General features: G+C 38.0%; 1 protein-coding gene across 1 annotated transcript in view; it reads left to right on the top strand.

Annotated features, from left to right (window-relative positions):
* Window positions 1–357: 357 nt before the first annotated feature.
* LBR (lamin B receptor) overlaps window positions 358–22,952 on the top strand; it is a 42,946-nt gene continuing 20,351 nt past the window's right edge. The window contains exons 1-7 of the mRNA XM_036756400.1: window positions 358–520; window positions 9,167–9,345; window positions 11,209–11,397; window positions 13,607–13,690; window positions 13,917–14,109; window positions 18,568–18,764; window positions 21,142–21,196. Coding sequence (XP_036612295.1) covers window positions 9,181–9,345; window positions 11,209–11,397; window positions 13,607–13,690; window positions 13,917–14,109; window positions 18,568–18,764; window positions 21,142–21,196 — 883 coding nt within the window. The 5' untranslated portion in view covers window positions 358–520; window positions 9,167–9,180. The remainder of the gene's footprint in view (window positions 521–9,166; window positions 9,346–11,208; window positions 11,398–13,606; window positions 13,691–13,916; window positions 14,110–18,567; window positions 18,765–21,141; window positions 21,197–22,952) is intronic.

Here is a 22,952-nt window from a genome sequence, read left to right as displayed (position 1 = left end):
ACGGCCAGGGCGGGGAGCTGGAACCTCTTAACACGCAGCCCGGGGTCAGACGCACGGGCGTCTGCGAGGGCGAGATAAAACCGGGGCAAAATAAGGGCTCCAGCCAGCCCCCGCCCCACCTCGCAGATCGCGATCTCCGCCCCAGGCTTCCCGGCTGAGGGCGGCGCTCTTTTGCAGGGGCCCGAAGAGAGTGAGAGACACAAACACACATCCCAGGACACGCCAGGAGCCCTCAGCCAATCGGCTGCAAGGCGGACGATTCAAACCGAAGGCAGGGACCAATAGGAATTTTTGGCGCCACCGCCGGGCTGCACGTTTTGGGGCTGGAAGAGGAAGGTAAAGCGGGGGGGGTGGGGAGGGGGGCACGGGAGCGCGCCCGCGCCCCGGGAGGGGCGGAGGCAGCGGGAGCGCGAGAGTACGCGCTTCAGGCGAGTCGCGCGCCCGGAACCGCCGCCGCTGTCGGATTTACTTTTCCGTACTTTTTTGGATGTTTGTGTCCCCGTTGGAACCTCGGCTGCAGGTAGGGACTCCTACCCTTCCCTTCTCTCCCTTTGGCGGCCGGGTGAGCGGAGGCTGGGTCCGGAGGCCGCTCCTCATCCCGTGTTCTCCGGGGACAGCGCCCGGTCCCCCACCCCCAGGATCGGGCGCGGAGCAGCAGCCGAAGCGGAGCCTGGGGCGGCCCCGGAGTCCCCCGCTCTAGGGGGCCGGCTCTGGGCTGCTGGTGGTGGGGGGCGCCGCTGCCTCGATCTCGATACCACGATTGGGAGGAGAAGGAAAAGGACCCCCCCCCCCACAACCACCCCTCGCTGAGGAGAGATGGTTCCTCCTCTCTGCCCCCTCCCCCCCGCGGTGGTTTAAACTGGCCCTACGCCTCCTGCTGCTGGGGTTCGCGTTCCCCTAGGAGGGGGCCGGGACAGGGGGCGAGGGGGAGGGGTCCTTCGACCCCCCTCTCACTCTCCCGGTAGGCTGGCATCCCTCGGCGGACACGCGCTACGGGGAGCCTTCAAGCGGCTGCTTGGGGCTTTAAATGACTGACGTTTTCCCTCCATTTCGGCTGCGCTCCGCTGGGGGCCTTTCTGGGGTCCCTGCCTCCCGGGAAGAGACTTTAAAGCGTGCGCCGCCCACCCTCATTTTGTACCTTTCTTGGGGTGTCGATGTGGGAGAATGGAGACTGATAAGAGTCTATCCAGAGGTTGGGGGAAGGCCGTCCTAGCTGGGGGTGGTCGCTGAGATTGACCGGTTTTTTAGGTTTACGTCACACAGGCCACTGGCATTTAATGCGGCACACACTAGGTGCAGGGCATGGTACTAGATGTCGAGGATCCCAAGAAAAGCCAAGGACGGCCCTTGCTCTCGAGGAGCTACCAGTCAAGTGTGGCCACAACTGTGTACAGACCGGCCCGATCCTGGATCAGTGGGAGAGAGGGTCGGGGGGATTGTGCGAAGCTTAAGGGGGGGATGGGAAAGGACTCCTGCAGAAGGTGGGATTTTCCCGGAGTCTTGAAAGAAGCCTGGGGTTAGGGAGACGAGAGTATTAACAGCAGGGTCCGAGAGGGGAAAAATGTGCGGAGCTGGACATGGAGAAAGGGTTTTGTTTTTGTTTTTGTTTTTGTTTTTTTTTTAACTCCTATTAGTGCGCGTGGGTTTGTGACTGACTAAAAAACAAGTTGTCGTTGCGTTTTGAAATGCCCACTTAGAGTTGGGCCTCTGGATGGTTCACTGTTGGAAAGACGGGGTCGTCAGGAGGAGAGCTTTGTAGCCGAGTTCTTCTAAAATAAAAATAAAAGTTTTGTAAACTCTTTGAGGGCAGGGACTGGCTTTTGTCTCTTTTTGTATCCCCAGAACTTTGCACAGTGCACGGCACATGGCAGTACTTAATATGTATTGACTTCATGTATGTCATGTTAATACGTATGTCGTAATGATGCCAGGTTATGATTAAATCTTGAGATGGTGTTTAAAATACTATTACCCTCGAAAAGGACTTTGTGGAGAAGTGGAAAGAATACTTGTGTTGCTTCATCTCTGTGCGTGAGTCTTCTTTCCCTCCGTCTGTAAAATGGGGGTAATTATACGTGATAATTAAGCTCGACTGGGCTGTTCTGAAGAAAGTGGTTTGTAAATCTTAAATCGCTGCTTTATGTGTAGGAGAGTTGTTATGGCAGGGAAGTGCTTAATTAGAAGGGGCTTGCTCTGCAAGGCGCTGTTCAGAAAGGGTTATAACTCCTGGACCTTGCTGGTTAAGTTGATTACTTGCTGAAATTGATCTGTGCACAGGTCATTCAGACGGCCGAGTAGAAACGTTAAACCAGCACATGGAGGGACGCTAAGGTAACTTCCTCTTTCCAGCCTCTGATAGTTGTCACAAGTTAGCATTCAGTTCAGCAATTTTTGTGTCTGCTTCTATGCCTGCTTGTCATTTATAAGGTTAATGTTATGTGGAATAAGTATGTTTTCTGGGGGAAAATTATTTACTTTTTTTTTTTTTTTAGCCGAAGGTATAGGACACTGTATTTTTCCTTCATAGCTGGCATAGCCTTTTTGGTTTGGGGAATTCACAAGAAAACTAGGACAATTGGTGTTACAGTGTTCTTAATTTAATTCTTCCTCTTGGTGATGATTGGAGTTGAAGAAGAGTAACAAGATCAACTCCCTGAAGCAATCCTAAGAATTAGAACCTATGACAAATACGTTCTTAGGAAGTTATGAAGACATTTATGAAGCAAAATGTTTTAGAATGTCAAGCATATATCGCAGAATCAGACTGTATAACAGACTGCAGAATGTTATAACGTCCTTGACATTTTTCCATTATTGATTAATCCAGCCCCTCTTTCAACCTATAAAAAATGTAGAGCGCTGACATGTAGAATTGGAGAAGTGTTCAGAGAGCAGTCTGTTTCTCCTTTCCTGTGTGACTGTGACAAGTCTGGTTTTTGACAGTGCCACCTTTTTGTTAAGAGTTGAGCATCTCTAAAGTTAAAAAGTGTTTTAGTTATTTTCCGTTACTTAGATCTCCAGGCATTTAAAAAAAAATTGCACAACAAAGTCTGTCTATTCTTGAAATTGGAGGCAAGCTATAGGGATTCTTAACCAAGCTCAGGGATTCTTAACCTGGAATCCATGGGCCCTTAAGGGATGCTTGGGATAGATTTCAGGGAGTCCCTGAACTTGGATGGGAAAAAAAAATCCTTATTTCAATTTAATTGGTTTTCTTTGTGATCCTATGTATTTTATTTTGTCCTTTCAAAAACATTATTCTGAGTAGGTTTCACCATATTGCCAAAGGGGTCCACAAAAAAGTTTACGAACTTTAGCTGTAGATAGAGACTTCATTTGAATGCAACAAAAGTTAAGAACTATTAGCATATTGAAGTCAGATTTTTCTGGGAACAGAATAGACTTTGGTTTCATGGAGAGGAGTTCCAGGGGAACAATAGGAGTGAGGATATTGAACTTAATGTACAGAATTTTGCCTTAAAATAAAATTTGACTGAATGGAGTCTATTCAAGAATGCCTGAACATATACATATATCTTAACCATTTTCTCCATTCAGGTAAAGGTGTACTTTAGCATGCACAATAGATATAAATTCTGTGTCTTGGTTCCTTTATTCTGTCTCAACTAAACACCAAATCGGGATATGACTGCTATTTTGTAGTGAATAGACAGGGAAAAGGACTTGTAAGATTTTAAAAATTTCTATTCTAAAATCTGTCCACAGACAAGATGAGTTGCTTTGCAGAACATTTATACGGTTTTAGTGCTTGGGGAAAGCAGGATTATGCAAAATATTGCTGAGCTATTTTGAGGGGTTTGGTTTGGTTTACATATCAGGTAGCTGGAAAGGGGGCTCTGTGTAGAGGAAAAGGCTGTAGGATCAATGATAATACTTGTGTCCAGATGTTAGCTGTGCTGCTTACTACCTCTGATCTTGGATTAACCTCTGGGCTTCAGTTATCTTCATATGTAAGGAGGTAGACTAGATCAGTGCTGTCAAACTCAAATAGAAATATGTTCCTCTGGACCACATATTGACTTAGAAAACTTCAAATCAATATTATATGTTATATTTTTATTTATTTTTATTAAATATTTCTCACATTTTAATAAAGTTCAGGCTGCACTGGGAGTATTGTGGGCCCTGGGCACCAGTATTTAACACCCCTGAATTAGCTAACCTATAATGTCCTTTCTCAAAATTTGAGAGTCGATGATAAATTCAAAAAATGTATGGCTAGTGTGGTAATGCTTTTTAATTTAAAGGAAACTTGTGGGCACTTGATGGAAAATGTAGTGGAAAAATACTTGAAACAATTTAAGTACATGTAAAAAATGTGTGTGGTTTGTGTGTACAATTTTTGAGATACCCTATGGCATGGATGTACACTAGCTCTGGTTTTCTGGTTTTCTTTATTTTTGGTGCTTCTAGAAACTTGGCATTACTCTGGGGGCTGGGAGAAGATTTAGATATTGCTATCCTGAAGAAAAATGTGAAAGTGCTTCTGCCTTTACGCAGAACAAAGGAAGTGCTTGTTTAACTTCATGTAATCAAAATTTCCTTAGTATTTTACCTTTTTTCTCATCATATTCCAAATTCCACCACTTAGCCTTTGATGCTGTTGTAGCTTCGTTATACCTTCATTTATCTCCTAGCTTTGTATATTTTTGTTTATGTTGTATATGTACTGTGTACTGTGTACTTTCCTAAATTATTTTGTTTTTCCAAAGATTATAAATAGATTAGTTTTATTTAGCTGGAGGAAGAGTGTCTTTATGGCACTAAGACTGTGTGTGTTTGAATATCTCTTCCCTTATGACTGTAAGAATACAGCAGTATCTTCATTAAGCAGGAAATTGCAAAGTCATGTTTTGGGCACCTTTGAGAGCATTAGATGTAAGGAATTCAGTTTAATGGGCATTTATTAAGTACCTTTGTGCAAGACTCTGTTAGCTCTGAGGACACAAAGACAAAATTGAAACAGTCCTCATTCTTAAGGAACTTAGATTCCACTGAGGGGATAGGACATACATACAAATAAAAATAGTTCAAGGAATATCTTGGTAGGGAGCACTAATGCCCATGAGGATTTTGTAAAGCTAGGAGGAGGAAGTGATACCTGATTGAACCTGGAAGGTAGAGATGGCTTGCAGAAATGCGCTATTGAGTTTGGAGAATGATGTTCAGATTGGGTGGGAATGTATAATTTGTAAAAGGTCTGAAATAAAACTGGAAAGATAAGTGAAATTGTGGATGTTCTTAAATACTGCACTAAGCCAAAGTTTGTATAATTTGTGAAGGGTCTGAAATAAAACTGGAAAGATAAGTGAAATTGTGGATGTTCTTAAATACTGCACTAAGCCAAAGTTTGTATTTTTCTTCAAAATTTTATCCTGTAGGCAATTGGGAACCACCTGGGGGTGGAGGGGTGTGTGGGTGTAACATTAGATCTGTGCCTCAGGAAGATTATTTTGGCTGTGTGTGATGGGAAACTGGAGAGAGGAAAGAAGATGCAGCACTTTCTATGATCATTATGTATTCTCTCGATTCTCTGTTTTACATCGTTACATTTACTTGATGTTATTAATGAGCTTTGATGTCTGTATTACCAAGTCTTGTATGTGAATTAAAAGCAGCATGGCATAGTGGACGGGGCATCCCTTTGAGAGTCTGAGGAGACTTGGCTTAAAATCTTGCTTCTGCTATTTCCTGTCTGTGTGACACTACGCACGTTGTCCACCCTCTCTGGCCTTTACTTTTCCCGTCTATAAAATCTTTATAAGTTTTTCCTGAACTTGGATCCTTTATAAAAACAGTCCCCCCTAAGGGGCAAAGTAAAACGGTAGAGAGGTTGGCAATAGTTCTTTTCTATTCTTCTGTCGCATAAACATCTTTTTAGTTAGTTAAAATTTTGATTTCAAAAACCCTGTCCAGGTACAAATCCTATTAAATAAGTACTGACTTTTCAGACACTTGAAAATTCCTCCACCATGACCTCACTATCACAAAAATCACCTAATTTTTTATACTAATAGTTACCAAGATATAAAATGTTAGCTTAATTTAACCACCAAAAATATTACCTATGCTAATCATCAGATAATTATTGAATGTAATGGAAGGCTTTCCTGATCCCCCTCTAGTTGTTCCTGCCCTCTGTCTTCAATGAAGATGTACATACTTAGCAGTCATAAAGCATTTATTAATCTATACTATGTGCTAGGCACTGTGTTAATTGCTAGGGATCCAAAGACAACTTAGTCCCTAGTTGGCTGGGATGGGATTGGGTGGTAAGGAGCTTGTACTCAAACAGGGGAGACTATATGTGCATGTAGGTGTATGTGATGCCCATTTACATTATATATCTTGTATATACATAATTGTTTGCATGGTATCTCCCTTAATAAAATGTGAAATTGAAGGTGGGGATCCTGTTTTTGCCTTTCAACAAATTTGTTAATTGCCTGTTGTGTGCCAAACAATTTAATAAGTATTAGGGATAAAAAGAAAAAAAAAAGAAAGAAAACTAAAAAAGTCCTTGCTCCCGAAGAACTTATAGTCAAATGGGAGAGACAACATGCAAACCCATGTACAAACAAAATAGATATGGAATAAATTGGAGATAATCACTGAAGGAAAGCACTGCAAAGACGTGTTAAGGAGGAATCAGGAAAGGCTTCTTTAAAAAGATGGGATTTTAGCTGAGACTTGAAAGAAGCCAGGAGGCAGAGATGAGCCAGGATATAGTATTCCAGGCATGGGAGATAGCCATTGAAAATGTTGGGAGGGTGGAGTGTCATGCCAAAGGAGTAACAAGGAGGCAAATTTCACTGGGTTTAAGAGCACATGGGGAGGAGTAAGATGTAAGAGGACAAGATTATGCAAAGGGCCTATTTGAAGGGCTTTGGATACCAGAGAATTTTATATTTGACACAAGAGTAATAGGAAACTATTGAAGTTGATTGGATAGGATGTGATGTGGTCAGACCTGCACTTTAGGAAGATCAGTTTGACAGCTGAGTAGAGAGAGTCTGGAGCAGGGAGAGATTTGAGGCAGGGGCGACCAATCAGACAGCTTTTGTAATCCTTCTCTCAGAATGAGATTTGAAGGGTGCTGATATGGTGTCAGAGGAGAGAAGGAGGCATATGTGAGAGATATTATAAAGGTTGAATCAACAGGGTTTGGCAACTGATTGGGTATGGGTGGTGATAGAGATTGAAGTTGAGGATGATACTTTGGTTTCAAGCTTTGGTGACCTTGACAGTAACGGGAAAGTTAGGAAGGGAGAGAAAGATATTGAGTTCAGTTTTGGACATAGTGAGTTTAAGTTGTCAATGGGACATCCACTTCTAAATAGGCATTTTAAAATGGGCCTATTAAAATAGGCATTTTAAGTTGTGAGACTGGAGGTCAAGAAAGATTAGTTCTAGATAAGCACTGCATAGAGATAATTGAATTCATGGGAGGTGATGAGCTCTTGAAGCAAAGTAGTATAGAGGGACAGTAGGCTATAGAGTAGTCAAATAGGATGAGGACTGAGGAAAAGGCCATTAAATTTAGCATTGGTAACTTTGGAGAGAGCAGCTTCAGTCAAATGGTGAGGTCAGAAGCCAGACTGCAGATAGTAACAAGAGGAGAGGAAAGGAAGTGGAGGCACCTTTTGTTGACAGCCTTTCTACCGAGTTTATCCATGAAAGGGAGGAGAGATTATGAATGATAGCCAGTGAGGAATTGAGAGATCAAGTGAAGGTTTTTTTTTTTTTTAAGAATGGGGATGACACAGGCATGTTTATAGGCAATAGAGGAGCCAGTAGACAAAGAAAGGTAGAAGATTGGTAAGAGAGTAAGGCTGATAGAAGGAGTAGTTTTCTTGGAAGACTTTATGTGACTTAGACTTAATACAGTGCCAGAGCATCCTTTATAAAGTAGACCTCAAAATGTGGTGTAGTGAAAAGAATACTGCACTTGTCTAAGCTTGACCCTTGGTTTTTCTTTATTATTGTTGCCTTTTTTATATCTCACGTTCATTTCTGAGTATCTTTATCCCTCCTACCCACCAGGCCTTCACTTGGAAGACAGGAAAAAAAAATGCCAAAAACCAAGGGTTCAGTAAAACCAATTTATACATGGCCTGCCTCTGACAGCATATGAAATATTCTAAAACATTTATCCTCTCCATCTCCCCACCCCCATCCGTCCAGTTAAAAGAAGGGAGGTTTACCTTTAATGTGGCTTTGTGACTTTTTGAGCCTCAGTTTTCTCATGTGTAAAATAAGGTAACTATAAGAGAAGTGATTTCTAAGTCTTATTTAATTCTAATATTTTAGAATTGGGTGAATTAATAACATAAATTTAACATTTCAGAAAGTTACATATTATCTCACAGTTAACAAGAAGTTTTTGGGTGGGAGGGGCACTATTACACTGGTACCCTGGAGCTCTTTTACCCCCTTTTTAATTCCTTTAAAATTTATTATTTTTAACAATTCATTTTTAAAAAATGTTGAGCTCCAAATTCTCACCCTCCTGCCCCTCTCCCACCCATTGAGAAGGCAAGCAATATGAGAAATCCTGCAAAAACATTTTCATATTAGCCACGTTGCAAAAAAAGAAACAGGCAAGGACAATAAAGTGGGAAAATAGTACTTCAGTTTGCACTCAGAAGTTCATCAATTTTATTTTTGGAGGTGGATAGCATTTTTCATCCTATGTCCTTTGGAATTGTCTTTGTTCATTATGTTGATCAGTAGCTAAGTCTTTCACAGTTGATAATGGTTAAAATACTGCTGTTACTGTGTATGGTGACTTGTCAACAAACATTATTAAGGTCCTGGTATGTGCCAGGCACCGTGCACTGGGGATACAAAGAAAGGCAGAAAACCAAACATCTCCTGCCTTCAAGGAACTCACATTCTAATGGGGGATACATTTTAGATAACTAAGTACATACATGATACATACAGAGTTGAGGGAGGTAATCTGAAAGGGAAAGCAATAGCAGCTGGGGAGGTGGGATTTGAACTGAGTCTTGAAGGAAGCCAGGGAAATGTAGTAGAAAGAGGGGAGCATTTCAGGCATGGAACACATCCAGTAATAATAGAAAAGGTAGAAATGTCAGTTCTGTGTATACTTATTCCAAATGTTGTTTAAATTGTTTTTCAGATTAATTTTGGAAAATGCCAAGCAGAAAATTTGCTGATGGTGAGGTAGTAAGAGGACGTTGGCCTGGGAGTTCACTTTATTATGAAGTGGAAGTACTTAGCCAAGATAGCAAATCCCATCTTTACACTGTGAAATACAAAGATGGAACTGAACTTGAATTGAAAGAGAGTGATATAAAGGTAAGTGCTGTGTTTTTGTACCAGGGCATGTTTAAGAAATAATTAGAAATATTTTTGGTGTCTTATTTAGCTTACTAGGAAAATGCTGTTATAATTTCTGACCATCCCCACACCTCCTCCCACACCCCCAAGATAGAGGTGGAAAACTTTGGAGCCAGTGATCCACAAAAATGTAAATTGATGACATGAATTTTTTGAGAGAAATATAAAGTATTCCTCTTGTATTATTGTCTTATTAAAATAACAAGAAATACAAAACATTCTTCAGTAAATATAACAAATAATGTACTTCCCTAGTATTCTTAGTTAATAAAAGAGAAAGATGCACAGAGAAGAGTGGCATGGATAAGAAGTGCAGTTAGTGGGATGTCATTATCCTCAATTACAATATCTTAGGATATTGTAATCAAGATTTATAAAGCTTTGTTGTGTTTTCACAACTGGGTATAAAAGATGGTATCAGTCTCATGCTCCCTCTACTTCCCAAGTAAAAGTTGTCAACAAGTATTAAACTGATGTGCCAGGCTCTGGGGATACAAAGAAAGATGGGAAACAGTCCCCATGTTGTACCCTCCTTCTCCCACCTGCACCCCTCCCCCCCAGTCTCTCTAGTGCGTACAGCACAGTCTGATTTGGGGGCAATGTGCCAACAACTATATACAGACTAGAAATGTGCAGGATAAATTAGAGATAATCTCTGAGGGAAGCACTAAAATAAAGGAAGGCTAGGAAAGGCTTCTTGAAGATGGTGGGGTTTTAGATTCAGAGATAAGATTAAGCCAGGAGGCCCCTATGAGGAGAGATAGGTTCCAGGTGGCAGGACAGCCAGTGAAACTGTCCAGTCAGAGATGGAGTGGCATGTGCAAGGAACAACAAGGAGGTCAGTGTCACTGGATCATAGAGTAGGTGAAAGTAAGATAGAAGAGGACTGAGAGATAGTAAGGGGCCAGGTTATGAAGCGCTTTCAAAGTCAGAGCATTTTATATTTGATGCCAGAGGTAATAGGGAGCCATTGCACCAGAGGTTCCCAAGCCCTTTAATAATAACTGAAATTGAAAACTAGAGAACCAAAAGTAGAACAGGTTGTAGTTATTCTCTGCTTTAATAGAAATTTATAGCCTAAGAAACTTGTTTTCTGGGATTCTTGATTAGACTAATCTAGTTTCTCTCCATCTTATATGGAAACTAGTGTTTCTCAGTTGTGCCAGCTCATTAGGATGAAGGCCAGCAGTTTGAGCTGTGCTTTTGATGTGTCAGGTTTGAAAATGCAGTTTATGGTTAAGATTTGTCTTTTGGAAGTAAGTAATTACGAAATATCAGTTAAGCAGTGAGGCATTTTACATTTGCTTTCAAGCTGTTCTAATGTGTTTTGTGTACATCAGTTGTCAGCAAAAACAGTTTTCACTGTGCTGTTTGAGTTGGCCAGATACTTATTGGTACCAGTGGTTTTTATCACAGAATCTAAATCTCTATTGATCTTAATTGTAATTCATATATAGTTCTACTGAAAAAATTCAGCTAAGGGTTAATTAAGTTATGTGGGCTGAAAAAAATGCAGTTATCTTGAAGTGTGTGTGTGGGAGGTTTATATTTAGCTGTGGTGGGGGGTTTTGATTGATACAATTTTTTCATAAGTCCTAAACAGCCTAATGCTAAATTTGAGAGGTAAACAGTAAATATTTTACATATTTAGTAGTAGTGGTTACTTGTTGAGGCCATGTTTTTGAAGGAATTTACTTTTTTCCTTTTAAACATGTCTGTCTATATATCTATATTTTATACATTTATTTTTGTACATTGTACATTTGTACAACTAACTATGGGATTTCTTTTTCTCTTTCTCTCTTCCCCAACTTCTTATAGCCTTTAAGATCATTCAGGCAAAGGAAAAGTGGCTCTTCCTCTAGTTCTCCTTCCAGACGCCGGGGGAGTCGATCTCGTTCTCGATCTCGCTCCCCTGGCCGTCCCCCAAAAAGCGTACGTCGTTCTGCTTCCCAACATGCAGAGATTAAAGACAAGAAAGAAATTTTGGAAATCAACTTGACTCCACTGGTATTGGGATTTTTCTCATGAGACTTTAAGACTGACCTTGATAATATTTATAACTATTTAATATTCTCATAGTAAATTTTAGCTATGCAAGTCTCCATCAAAACTTTAACATGTTATAGCCTTTTCCTTTCTGAAGATTTTGTGTACATGCTTATTCATATTATTTTTTATTTTGTGGATTTGTAATTTCATTAGTGTAGAGAACACTGGATGAGGAAGCTCATTTGGCTTAGCATCTTTAGAGAGTTTTCTGGGCAGCTGAGAGAGGTTGATTTGTCCAGGCTCATACAACTAGTATATGTCAGATCTGGAAGTGAACCTAGGTCTTTCTGATTTTGAAGCTAATGTGCTGCAACTACTCTGTGCTGCCTTTAAATAAAATACTAACCTTATTTATAGTGATAAAAAATTGTGTTTCTCACCACAAATACAAGGTAGTAGATTGCAAAGTTATAAAAAGTGGTGATGGAGAATAAGATTTCTTCACTTTATTTAAAAAGGGTGATGTCACATTGCAAGTCATATGTAAGTATTTTTAGTATTGCAGTTTTGAAATAATTTTAAAATAGACTTAGCTTATTCCAGAGTAAATGAAAAGAAATAAAACTGACTCATTGGAATGAATTTCTACTTAGTATAAGCATGATTTAATTTATGTACAAATTTGTATGAACCATAATGGCTGTGAAATAGGAGTCCAAAGATTTGGGTGAGACCATGGGCAAATGATTTCTAGGTTTCTCTTTCCTCATCTGTAAAATGAGGTCAAAGTAGATGATCTCTAAAGTCTCTTAGAACTTTAAAATTCTATAATCTATCTTTTTTGATATAAATTTTATATTAAATGGAGCGGATTTTAGCCTCATTCTAATCTGTCAACCTCAGTAATCAAAACTGATGCTGTGAGGCTATTTTTAATTTAATATGTTAGTATAAACATTGAATGTTAATGTAATCATGCTTAATGTAACCATTTGCATTTAAATTGTTACATAAAATATATAAAGCATTAAAACAACTTAAGTCATGTCAGCCCATTAGGATTCTTTTTATAATGATTATTTCCTAAGTGTGCACACTAAAATGTTACCGTGCCTAGTAACAGTTTGTATAGAGTTAGCATCTACTTTTTTAAAGGTCCTTTTTTGTTAATGGCTGTTTCCCCCTCCCTGACAGAAAGACTATTCAGGAAGAGTCTTTGTGGTTCCTCCCTCCCCCTCCCCTGCTATCTTTGATTTATGCTACTTTTGTAGCAAATGTAGGACCATTTAGAGCTCATTAATTATAATCTGAATGTCACTTTTCTAGTGATTCTTTTGGCCTGTCTATTCCACTACAGTTCGATGATGGTCACTGCTTAGGTCTTCTGGTCTTAGTTTCCGTGACCTTAGTCTCACTACAGGTTCACAACTGTTGTGCAGGATTAAATGATTGGCTACTGTTGGATATTGATACTGTTGGGTAGTAAGTGCAACTTGTAAGTGAGACTGTTAGGTAAATATGGCTCACAGTCATAGCCTGAAAAGTAGATTAAACTAGAATAGACCTATAACTTGGCCTGGAGCTTGATGTATTAATGTTGTACTCCATTAGCATTCTAAAAGATGTATTGCTCTTTTTTTAACTGTTAGTGTTACATGATTTCATATTGTTTTCCTGAAGTGATAGAGTTTTCTTGCTTCATCTGTGTATTTTCTATGGAATCTTTGGTAATATATAGGATCTTATCCATGAACCCTGATATAAACTCTCAGTTCACTACTAGAAAAAATGTTCCTGCCTTTGGAAGGAGAGATTGTAAGAGGAAAGCGGAACAGAATAATACTGTTTTGCAAAGAGACAGATGCCAGTGAGCAATTTTACTCAACAGATAAAAAAGTAAATTTCTGTAAATTTCACACAGAAGTTGACAATTTTTGTTGTATGCAGTTGGCATTGTTTCTATCAGTAGCAGGAGTCCATAAGTAATCATTTCTTTCATTCTTACGATGAACTTCATAGTAAAGTTTATTGTTGCTAATTGCTATGGGACAGCAACTTCCTTCTTTTCCTCTTTCACACATCAATTGGCTAGTTTTTTGGGTTATCATAGAAAAACTATTAAAGAAATCATGAATGTTTTTGCAAGGTCACATGTATTGTTAATTTATGGTTATTGCTTAAAAATTATTAGATCATTTATTAAAATTTATATAATTTTCTAAATTAGAAGCAAAGTGGAAACAGCATTAGCAGATACAATGGTGAACCTGATCGGATAGAAAGGAATGACATATCTCACAGAAACATTCAGGTATGGAAACCTGCTGTTTTGTCAAGCAGTCTCTCTTTTGCTGAAGTGGCTTTTTGAGAAGAAATAAACTACAAACCCTAAATGCTTTCTTATGAATTGTTGTCGAACTGTGTTTATTATTGGTTAAATTATCATTAAAGGATGTTGAAAATTTAACTCGGGGAGAGAGATGTCTAACACTAGTGTTAATGGTGATGGTTAATATTTTTTTTTTTTTACAAATTAGGACAAACCTTATTTGGCACAAGAAAGCAGCTATCTGGCCACACAGTATAGCCTTCGCCCAAGAAAAGAAGAGGTCAAATTTGAAGAAATAATTTTTCAAGAAGAGAGAAATGCTGCAAAAGGACCAAAATCAGTAAGAACTTTTGAAATAACAGCCACAGAACCAGAGGACTTAGAGTTTGGAGGAGGGTTTGGTATGTATATTAGAAATTATTTATTTAGTTAATTGTTGAACAAATTACAGTCTTTACCTTGAAAAGAACCTTCAGGTCATTTAGTTAAGTCTTAAAGTAGAACCAACTTTCTAGCCTTTTGTGATCTTAAGAAGCTGGTTATTTTTTAAATTAGCTTGTCCACATCCATAACATTCCATTATGGGTTGCCATTCTGGAATTTTTACTTGAAATGCAAGTATTCATATTTAAAATTGTACAGTCGTATCTTTAGACTGGGTTATAGGAGAATCCATATTTGGAGGAGAAAATGTAGGGATGTCCCTGGGTCCATTGTTCTCCACCCCCCCCCCCCCCCAAGTATCCTACCCTGATAGATAACTTGGAAAGAACAAATAGAAGATTTTAAAAGGCTGGAGCTGGCTCAACAGTTAGCATTATAGAGAAACAAGTTAAAGAGGAAGTATTCAGCCTATTGCATTGACTCTTCAGTGAGCAATTTTCACAAAATCCTTTGTTGCCATGCTTCCTTTAACTGAAGCATGTGTTAGTTAGATCATGCAAACTCTGTTACGTTTGTTGTATAATTTGGTGTATTTGAGGAAAGTTCAAAATCTATTTTTTAATCTAGTTGAAAAACATTAAAACCCAGTTCATTCTTGGCAACTTTTTAGTCTGTTAACTTTGCAGGAGTAACATTCTAAAACACTTGATTTTTAATTCCTCATTTCTGCTCAGATAACCTAGGGCTCATTACTGTAATGGATGAATGCCTTAATAACTATACAGAATTCAAGCTATATGGAATTGACCAAATTACTAAAATTGTCTTTCTGTCTCTAAATGAGAAGTCTCTGTTAATAGAATGAGCAGCCACTTATACCTAAAGTCAAACTCCATCAGTATAGTAGAGGCAGAAGGTAGTTGAAAAGTTGGTGTTTGGGGGTGAATCAGAAAAGGGAAACTGGTGTGAAAGTGTGCTACCTGAATCCTCATTGTGGGGGTGCATTTGTCATTTAATATTCTAAATAGTAGAAAAGGGCATAGTCTGTTACATGGTGAACTTCTAGTTGGATAATAGGAAAAGTATAGTATAAAGTTAATAACTTCTTGAGTAAGTGTTGTTCTTTAAAAGTTGTAAGGTTGTTCTAGTTCATCCTATATGTTGCTATTGGATTAATTTTTTCCGCAGCTGTGATTATTTCATTTATCTCCTCAAAAACTTTTTCCCATACCTCCTGGATAAAGTGGAGTTTAGGTCATTCTGTCTTCTGGCCCCAGCCCCACCCTTCAGTTCAGCACATACTTTTCTCATTATGTCTTCCACTACCCTGACATGTATCATGTATTCTAGCTAAATTGTACTTGTGCACTCATCCCCCCTAAAAGACCTTTTTTATGTTCAGACCTCTGTTCATGTCTGTTCTTTCTATCAGAAACGGCTACCCAACCTTTTCCTTCATATATTTGTATGTTGAAATTCTACCTATCCTTCAGGTTCTACCTCCTGTAACAAGTCCCCACCTTCACGCTATACTCTGAACTCCTTTAACTTCTTTCTGGTCACTGTCATTCTCAGAGCTTTTGACGTTGCCTTTTCATGTAGTTTTTGGGTGGGTGTGTTGTCTTTTTAGAAGAAATATGTTGTTGTTTTTTTCAGGGACTTGAAGAGAGGTAGTTGGTGTTTTGGGAAGTATGTTCAATTTGCTGTCAGAGAACCTGGTTGTGAATCTAGGCTCTGCCACTTTTTACCTATGTGATTTGAGGGCCCACTCTGACTCCTTATTTCTGAAATAAAGAATTTATATCATGTGGAGTCTAAGATCTTTTTCCATAATCTAAATCCATAATCTTTTAACTTTATTATTTATCCTTATATTCCCCACAGAGGCTAGCACAGCACCTCATACCTAGTGAATGTTCTGCAAATTTGTGAAATGAATGAATTAATCCCAAATTTTATGGTGTCTATCATAATGTTGTAAGTTACAACTAAAAATATATCTGTTTAACAATAGTAGTATAAAGTAGTATAAAACTAGGTCAGTGTCATTATAAAAATTGGGTGATTAGTAAAAATTGTAATAAATACTTTTGATATGCCACATCTTTGTCATCAAATAGCAAATATTTGAGTGCCTTCTGTGTGCTACTCACTGAGGATATGAAAAATATAAGTTTTAGTCCTGGTCTTATGTGGCTAACTATCTAGTTGTGAAGACAGTATGTATTTTAAAAACATGTCTAAGTGCCAAATAAATTCTTCAGCAGTCTATCAGATCATAGTTGGAGGGGATCTCAGAGTTTGTCTAATCCAATTCCTCATTTTACAGGAGAAATGGAAGTCCAGAAATATTCTATAATTTGCCCATTAGGATTTGAACTCATATTCCCTGACCTGGTATACTATGTGGTGTTTGTTTGCCAAATGATTAAAATAATATCAATTAAAAAAAAGTTTTCTTTCTCAAAAATATTTTAAGAGATGATCTGTACTATGATGCTGTACCACTTCTTTGCTTTGTCTTCCAGTTAGAAAATACTTACAAATGACTGAACTTATAGAAATTTGATACATGGCTCAGTAAAATGTGTTACTGAATTAATATCAAGCTAGAAGAGACAGTACTTTAAGTGCATTGGACTTGGAGTCAAAAGACTTTGACCTGATAATTTACTAGTTGTGATCATATCATAAATGAGTTGTGTCTCAGTTTCATTGAATGTTAAGTAGGAAGGAGAATGCTTGTTTTATCCTCCTCTGTAAACCTTAAGGTACCATAACAATGTAATCTCTCAGCAGTATGGTGCAGTAACTGAAGGCTGGGATAGTCATTTAATACCTTGCCTTGTAGAGGAGGTAGGTAGGTGCTTTGCTTTGAAATTCAGATGTGTTGTTTGTTCCTTCCATAGTATAAGATATTTTGGTGATAGCACTGTACCATTGGATTGTTCATTTGTGGTCTCATTTTTGATGCATGATTGGTTTTTTTCTTTCTCTGTCATAAATACAAATAAAAGAAAGGTAGAGCTTATCTAAATGGAATGAGCAGGAAGTTATTTCCTAAGGGGAAAATGATGCAGTGACTAGGAACTATGAGTGGTTTGGCTAGAGGGAAGGGTTCTCATTTGGAGAGAGTGGTTTAAAAAGTTGGAGAGGATGGATAAGGCCCAGATTGGAGGGAGTGATTAAGTGAGTGAGTTTGAATTTTGGCTGCAGGCATTGAGACTGATGAAGGTTTTGAGCAAGAAAGCTAATGGATGCAAATCACAGATAAAATCTGGCATTGTTGGGTAGGATAGATTAGGAGTGAGGGAGTGGGAAAGAAACTGCTGGAGCTAAGTAGTCAGACTGGCTTTATTGGATTAGTCCAAGACTGAGATTCTGGAGGAAGAGGTGGTGGATGTTAGCTATGATAGTAAAATCAAATGGAAATAATATCCATAACTTAGTGGATTGTTGTGAGGTTAAAATGAGAGAAGAGAAACTGTATACGGTATTTTTAAGTGTAGGTAGAAATGGAGACATTTTGTGAGTTAGTAACAGTGAATTTGTGGGTTGAGTGGTGTAGAATTCTATAAAACTTAATTATTTTGATTTTTGGGTTAAAATCTTGTTCTTTTTAAAAAGAATTATTCAGAACTTGTCCTGCTTATTTATACTAATCTTCTTTCTGTTCTCTTCTGTGCATTAAAAAAATGCTTTCATGATGCCCTTTTTTCTTTTTCATTTTGATAATTCTGTTGCTGTCTTTCCTGTTCCCTATCCTTCTCTCCCTCCTTCCCACCCCCTTCCACTGAAAGATAAGAAAAACAAAATCCTTGTGTACAATAGGCATAATCAAGCAAAACACACCCACATCATCATGACATCTCCAGATTCATGATTGGCCATTGCGTTGATCATTTGTATTATTTTCAGGTCTGCTTTCTCTCCTTCCCTATGACCCCTTCACCTCCAGTTGGGAAAGCACGGAGAAAACCAAAACCCTGTTAAAAACATATATAGACAAAATGAGTTATTGAATTGGCCACGTCCAAATCATGTGAGTCTCCCTCTGTGAAGAGGCGGGCGGTATGTTTCATCATAAGTGCTCTGGATTTATGGTTGCTCATTGTTTGGCTTAGTGTTCCTAAGCATCTCAGTTATTTGTCTTAACACTGTTATTGTATACATTGTTCATCTGGTTCTCATTTTTGCTCTGTATCATTTCATAGAAGTCTTCAGGTTTTTCTGAAACCCTCCGTGTTGTCATTTCTTACAGCCCAGGAATGTTGCATCATGTTAACATGCCACTATTTGTTCAGCCATTCCCCAGTTGAGGGGCATCCCCCTAGCTTGCAGTTCTTTGCCACTACAAAAAAAGAACTACAATAAATAATTTTATACACATGGGCCCTTTTCTGGAGGGTTCCTTTTAAAAAAAATGCTTAAACTTTTCATCAGGATTTGATTCTTGAACATTGATTGTTTTATAGGAGCTTTTTCCATCATGACTGGTCTGCCGGTTATGCTCTTTATGTTATTGTTGATGTGTAGAGAGAAGGATCCCAGTCTTGTGAATCTTCCTCCTCCTTTGCCACCTTTGGCTAATTTATGGGAAACCAGAGTGTTTGGAGTCTGTCTGCTCTGGTTTTTTCTCCAAGCCTTCTTCCACCTCCTGCCAATTGGAAAGGTAAGTTTTTATTTGTTAAGCATGATATGGTATGAGAATTTTTCATTTTTGCCCATCTAAATATAAATTGTACAATGATTCTGGAATTAATTTTTGTATTCTCCATAGAACCTAGCATGATGCCTTGCACATAGTAGGTCCTCAAAAACCACAACCTATCATTGCTTTATGTTTTGAAATATTTTTCTTGTATTATGTAATAATGCTTACTTATTAAGGCTTAAGCTGTTCTACTTAAGTTTATGTAACTTTTCATACAAATTTAAGCTGAGTAGTGGGGAAGTTGGAAGCAAAATAAAATTCCTTTCACTCATATTACCTCATGTTTCTGATTAAGAGTATATTGAAAATGGAGGTATTGTAAGGAACTTGAGTGGACTTTGGATGTCATATTTTATATCATAGAAGCTTCTCATTTCCATTTTCCCTCTTCCCCTCCCCGTAAATTGTCAAAATTATTGAGCATTTCATAGTGTTCTCAGTTAAACACATATTTTGCCTACTATGTGCAATGTGAAAATGCTAACTAAAACAAATGATTTAGAGGTTTTATTCTTGGTCTTTGCAAGTTTGCCAGCTGCTTGTAAACTGAGAAGGTTAATTTTATTATATAGAGGAATACCATTAAGGAGGGAATAGCACTTAGCAAATATATTGGAACCTCACTAGAATACTTCAGTTTATTGTGAAATTCAGTATGTGTTTTTAAAAAAAGTGGGTTTGTCTTGAATTTGTTTCATGGAGTTTAGTTTCTCAAGTAACAATAAAAGTGTGTATTACAGTATGATATATAATATTGATAATTAGTATTTTGATGGTGAGGTTGCAGTGTATAGTAAAATGTTGCAAAAGCAGCTTAATTAAGGGGGAAATACTAGTTGGGATTATAGGATATTTATTAAGAAATTAATTTTATTTTGTACTTTGTTATGCAGGCTAGAACAGACTAAAGACCAGGAAAGAGTTGTCAGACTTGATTTAATGAGTAGATAAATTTTATTTGACAGATACCACAAGGACACTGCTAAACTGTGGATTCTTAAGTAGTTGTTAAATAAGTTTCCAATTCTTTGGTGTGATTCATAGTCCTCTCTCTAGCTTTTATTAAGCACCTACTATGTGTCAAGCACTATACTAAGCACTGGAGAGACAAAAGCAAAAGATAGCCCCTGTCTTCAAGGAGCTCAATCTAATGGGATATATAGCGTGCAAATAGTTATATATTGAGAAGATAAGTTAGTTTTGATAGGTCAAATTATGAGTTCTGAAATAGTAGAGTTTGAATTAAGAAACTGAATAGCTATTCCAGGGAGTAATATTTGGTTGCCATTGGGAAAATGTTTAATTTGTTCAATTCAGCAAGTATTTATTGAATGCCTACTATGTATATAATTATTATTGGGTGGGAAATACAAAAAAAAGTAGCTAGTCCTTACTGTTAAGGATTGAGGAGATAGTGCATTTGGCTAACAAAAAAGGCCGTGTTAGTGTAATGAGTACCACAATGAGAGTTTCATACAAGTACTGTTGTAGTTTAGAAGAGAAAAAGAAGTACACTCTGCAGTGGCCCAGAAGCCACTGGAAGATTCAAACCTGAAGGTCACTTGTCTGAACCTCATATTTCACAGGTGGAAAAAATGAGGCCCAGTTAGGTCAAGTGATTTACCCAAGATAATAGTAAGTTGTGAAGTCAAGATTAGAGTTCCGGGTCCATGGCTCCCAAATTTAGTGTTCTTCTCATTGCACCATGAGTAATCTGGAAAAGGCCTAATTGATAAGTTGAAACACTTGAATTTTGGTTGAATTGATTGGGTACATATTTTAGGGGTACTTGAATATGAATGAAAGGAGTGGTGTTTTTTTGTTTTGTTTTGTTTTTTGTTCTATGGGCACTGGAGGGCCAGTGAAGGTTTTTGAGTAGGGTAGTAGCATGGTGAAAGTGGTGCTAATTTGGAAAAATCTGGTAATGGTGTGCAGAATAGTTGAGAAGGGGGAAAGACTGGAGGGAGAGAAAATTTAGGGAAGCTGTTGCTATGTAGTTTATGTATATAGTAATAAAGTCTTGGACTAGCTTTGTCTGATATTTGGGAAAAAACGTGATTGGGAAAAGCATTTTGGAGTGAGAATCAATAGGACTCATCGAATATAGTGGTGAAGAAAAGGGATAAAATAAAGAAAATTTACAGTTAAAAAAAAGTTAGAAAAGCCTCTGAGGGATGGGGATGATAAGGAGTAGTGTCATAAATAAGGACATAAGAAAAGTAAAGCATTTGTAAAAGTGGGTTTGAAAGAGGCAGGTTTGATGAGGGCTATTTTTATTACCTTTAATTTTAGGTGATATGCATGCTTTTAATAATTTTTTTTTCTTTCTCCTAAGGTAGTAGAAGGAACACCTCTTTATAGTGGAAGAAGACTAAAGTATAGATTAAATGGTAATTTTTGTTGAATTAATACAGTTATAATTTAGAGGCCTCTACTCTGTAGGTGGGTTAGTTTATAATATGGCACATGAAATGTTTCATGTAAAATATATATGCACTTCTAGAGTTTAAACTATTTACTCACATGACAAATTAGGTACTTCTAGAATTGTATTGTTGCTTGGATGTGGTATTTATTTTCATCAGAACAATGATTGACAAATTATATCTTTGTAGCGTAGAAAGGTTATTAGGTTTCTCCCACCTTCCCTGAGTCCTTGGTTTGGTGAGCGTGGGCCTGGATACAAACTGCCTCCCCTCCATGCCTTAGTAAATGAACTTCTTGATTTTCTTTGGCCAAAAGAAAATTTATTGTTCAATGCAGTCTTGGTGATAAACCTTTTCCGCATTTAGTTTGACTGAAGAATGTGATCAGATTTATCCTTGGAGCCTTTCCAGACTCATGGGCCTTCCAGGACCTGTTGTCCATCATTGCCTCCAAGAACCCAGGGCAATTCAGTCCATATTAATTGTCGTGATATCCCAGTTATAAATGATCTCTCCCTCAGATTCTTTATAACACTGTTTTCTCTTGTGCTTTTTTCTTGACTTTTAGTAATTTCTGTATACGAATCATTGTCTCCCGCCCGTTCTCTAATACCTGGCAAACCCCTTTGAGGGAAACAGTTCTGCTTTTGATATGTATAGCATCTGCCACTAGTATGTTCAATAAACATAGTTGTGTTATAGGATCATAGCTTGGGAACTGAGAGATAGACCTTAGAGTTCATCTAATTCAGCATCATATTATAGGGAAGGAAACTGTAACTTGCCGAGGGTCACTTAGGTAATAAGTAGGATGGCCAGAATTTGGACCCAGGGCCTCTGATTGCACATATAATACCCTTAGCGGGCTCTTAAATTTTCAGGTTCACTTCTACAAGATGTAAGCAGTTACATCGTGTAAATGGATGAGAAAGTCTTGGCTGAAACTAAGTATTGGTCTGGGTCTGGTTTGCAGAAATTTCTTCATGTCAGTAATCCTAAGTCCAACTATAGTTTTGGTTAATGACATTCAGAGTATTATAGTTTGTTCGTAAGTATACCTTTTATATTTTTATCTATACATGTATATATGTCTGCACACATATGTATGTACATGCATACATATATACACATATGTATATACACAGTACAATATTTTATGTGTATTTATATGTGTGTCTATACATACATACACACGTGTATATTTATATTTGTCCCCATCTTTTTTTTTTACTAGACTATAGGTGCTTCCCCCCTACTTGATAATTTCATTATATAAATTTAATTCTCATCGGTCTCTCCTGCTTATTTTAGTATAATTTATAAACTTAAAAGAAATTCAAAATCACTCATTCAGCTAATCTTTATTAAACATCTGTGTACATATGAACAAATGCGAAAAAGAAATGTAATAGGAGCTTTTGCTGTCCAGGAACTTACAATCAATATGTTTATTCCTATAATCCTCAGAATAATAGTAGGGTACTCAGGGCTGGATTTAATCTCATTGGGATACTGTCTTCACTACAAGACTATGCCTGCCTGTTTTTGGAAATTTGTTAAATTGCATTGTTTTAGTTTTGGCTACCAGTTCTCTTGACACAAGCATTTTAGGGGTTTTCTCTCTGAGTGCCAATTTATATTTTTCTAAGTAACATCATCTTTTCTTTATTCTTACAAGAGCCATTATTCTCGAGGTTGAGCAGAGTACTAAAACTTTAAC

This window comes from Trichosurus vulpecula, chromosome 4 (assembly GCF_011100635.1).
Source record: "Trichosurus vulpecula isolate mTriVul1 chromosome 4, mTriVul1.pri, whole genome shotgun sequence".
Lineage (NCBI taxonomy): Eukaryota > Metazoa > Chordata > Mammalia > Diprotodontia > Phalangeridae > Trichosurus > Trichosurus vulpecula.
The sequence above is the reverse complement of the archived record's forward strand: the minus strand, read 5'-3'. Positions and strand labels throughout refer to the sequence as shown.